This window comes from Malurus melanocephalus, unplaced genomic scaffold (genome assembly GCF_030028575.1).
Source record: "Malurus melanocephalus ecotype Western Australia unplaced genomic scaffold, MMel_1.1 scaffold_318, whole genome shotgun sequence".
Classification (NCBI taxonomy): Eukaryota; Metazoa; Chordata; class Aves; order Passeriformes; family Maluridae; genus Malurus; species Malurus melanocephalus.
The window spans coordinates 738,361-740,254 of NW_026623550.1; the positions used below are offsets into that span (position 1 = coordinate 738,361).

The window sequence follows — 1,894 nt, forward strand, 5'->3', positions numbered from 1 at the left end:
AAAAAAAATTAAAAAATGAATAACAATAATCATCCCTGCTCGGTGGCTACTTTTCCGACTCGCATAAATCAGCCATTTAAAAAAACAAATTAATAATTTTCTTCTCCTGTTAACGTGTAATTAGCAAATGGCAGCGGCTCTCCCCGGGGACGGCGGAATGTCACCGGGTAACCGATGGCTCTCKCCTCCCTCCCTTCCTTTGGTGGCTTTAAAATAAAACCCAACATAACGGAACCGTCTGTAAAAACTCATCATGTTCYGTTCAGGGCGAGGAGGGGCAAAGAAAAAAAATCTCGGCTGATATTATTTTTTTAGTATTTTAATAACGTTGGGATTTTGTTCTGTCTCGCGAAGGGGAAGAGAAAGGGGAGAGGGGAGTCTTTGAAGGGGCACCCCATGACTGGGTCTGGCCCCGGGATGGGTCTGGAAACCTCATCAGGGCACAGGAATTGAGGGGGGCAGGGGGATGGGGTGGGGGGACTGATGGAGCATCCCCAGAAAGGACCAGGCTCTTCTTTTCCTGCCTCCGTGTCCATAAAAATCCATAATTCAGTGACAAACCAGAGCGAGCTGAGCCTGGGGAGTGTCCCCATGGGGTCCTGTGTGCCCCCCGTGGCTGGGACCCCCGGGAGTGTTCCTGTCCCTGTCCCTGCCCTGCCCTGAGCGGGTGCACCCCCGGCTGATCCCCCTGGACAATGTCACCTCTGCCACACGGGGACGGGATCCAATGCTCCCTAACCCCATTAAAAGGGCAGGAACCGGGGTGCCCCGTGCCCTCACCCACCCTGGGGATGTCCCGGGGATAGCAGCATCACTTTTGGGGAAGCCAGGATTTTGGGGAAGGATCAACACCCAGCTCATCTCCGCGGGAATGCCGCCGGATCCCAACCCCACCGCACCTCTGCATCCAKCCCGGCTCACACCTCCCTCTCCTCCTCCTTTTCCCGCAGACGATTCCCTGTACGAATCCCCGGAGCCCATTTTCACCAGCAACAACTCGTGCTGCAGCCTCAGGGTGCCGCCGGCGGCGCTGGCGGTGGTGCCGGTGGTCTGGACGCTCCTGCTCTCGTAGCACCGACACCGACACCGGGAGCGGCCCGGGCGCGGATCCCGCTCGCCCCGAACGGCCGGGATGGTGCCCAGGGAGGGTCGGTGCTGCCGGCGAGGATCCTGTCGCCGCTGCCGCTGTCTGAAGTCGCCGCCGTGGCACGGCCGTCCCGCCGGGAGCGGTGCCGGGCTCAGCCGAGGGATGGATCCCGATTTCCATCCCGGTCCCGCAGCTCCGGCTGTCCCGGTGGGGCGTCGCTTTTTACATTTCTAGACCAAATACAGAGTCCTCGTCCGTTTGTTTTTTTTGGTTTTTTTTCCCTTTGCTTTATTTTAATTTTTTTTTTAAAGAAAAAAAAAAGATTTTTATTTTTATTTCTTGAATTGTTCCTGTCGGGGTCCCCCCCCGGTGCCAGACTGACCCGCACAGACCGGGCTTGGCCGCCCCACTGAACCCTCATTGTCCCTGGCCACGGGCAGAGCCACCGGGACCACCGGACACAGCGATGGTGCCACCGGCTCCGTGGGCACGGACTCCTTCCCAGCCTGGCTGCAGGACGTCACGGAGCCGGACCTGCCACCCCCGGCCACCCCCGGCCACCCCCGGCCACCCCTGCCCCGGGCACGGCGGGTCTGGATGGACACAGCCCCCGCTGAGCACCCGGGGGTCACCCCAGACCCTCCGCCCGTACCGTGGGTGTCACCACCGTCCCCATGGATGTCACCACTGTCCCCATGGGACACCGGGGAGGCTCCGTGGGGAGCAAAGGAAACTGGATGGAGCTGAAAGGAGCACCGGGGACAGCTGGCACGGGGACACTGGGATGGTCAGTGTGGAGAGCACCGG

General features: G+C 59.8%; 1 protein-coding gene across 1 annotated transcript in view; it reads left to right on the top strand.

The window, feature by feature from the left end:
* EFNA2 (ephrin A2) overlaps positions 1-1,888 on the top strand; it is a 38,953-nt gene extending 37,065 nt beyond the window's left edge. Inside the window, exon 3 of the mRNA XM_057377566.1 lies at positions 633-1,888. Within this exon, the coding sequence (XP_057233549.1) occupies positions 633-1,072 (440 nt within the window). The 3' untranslated portion in view covers positions 1,073-1,888. The remainder of the gene's footprint in view (positions 1-632) is intronic.
* The last annotated feature ends 6 nt before the right edge of the window (positions 1,889-1,894 follow it).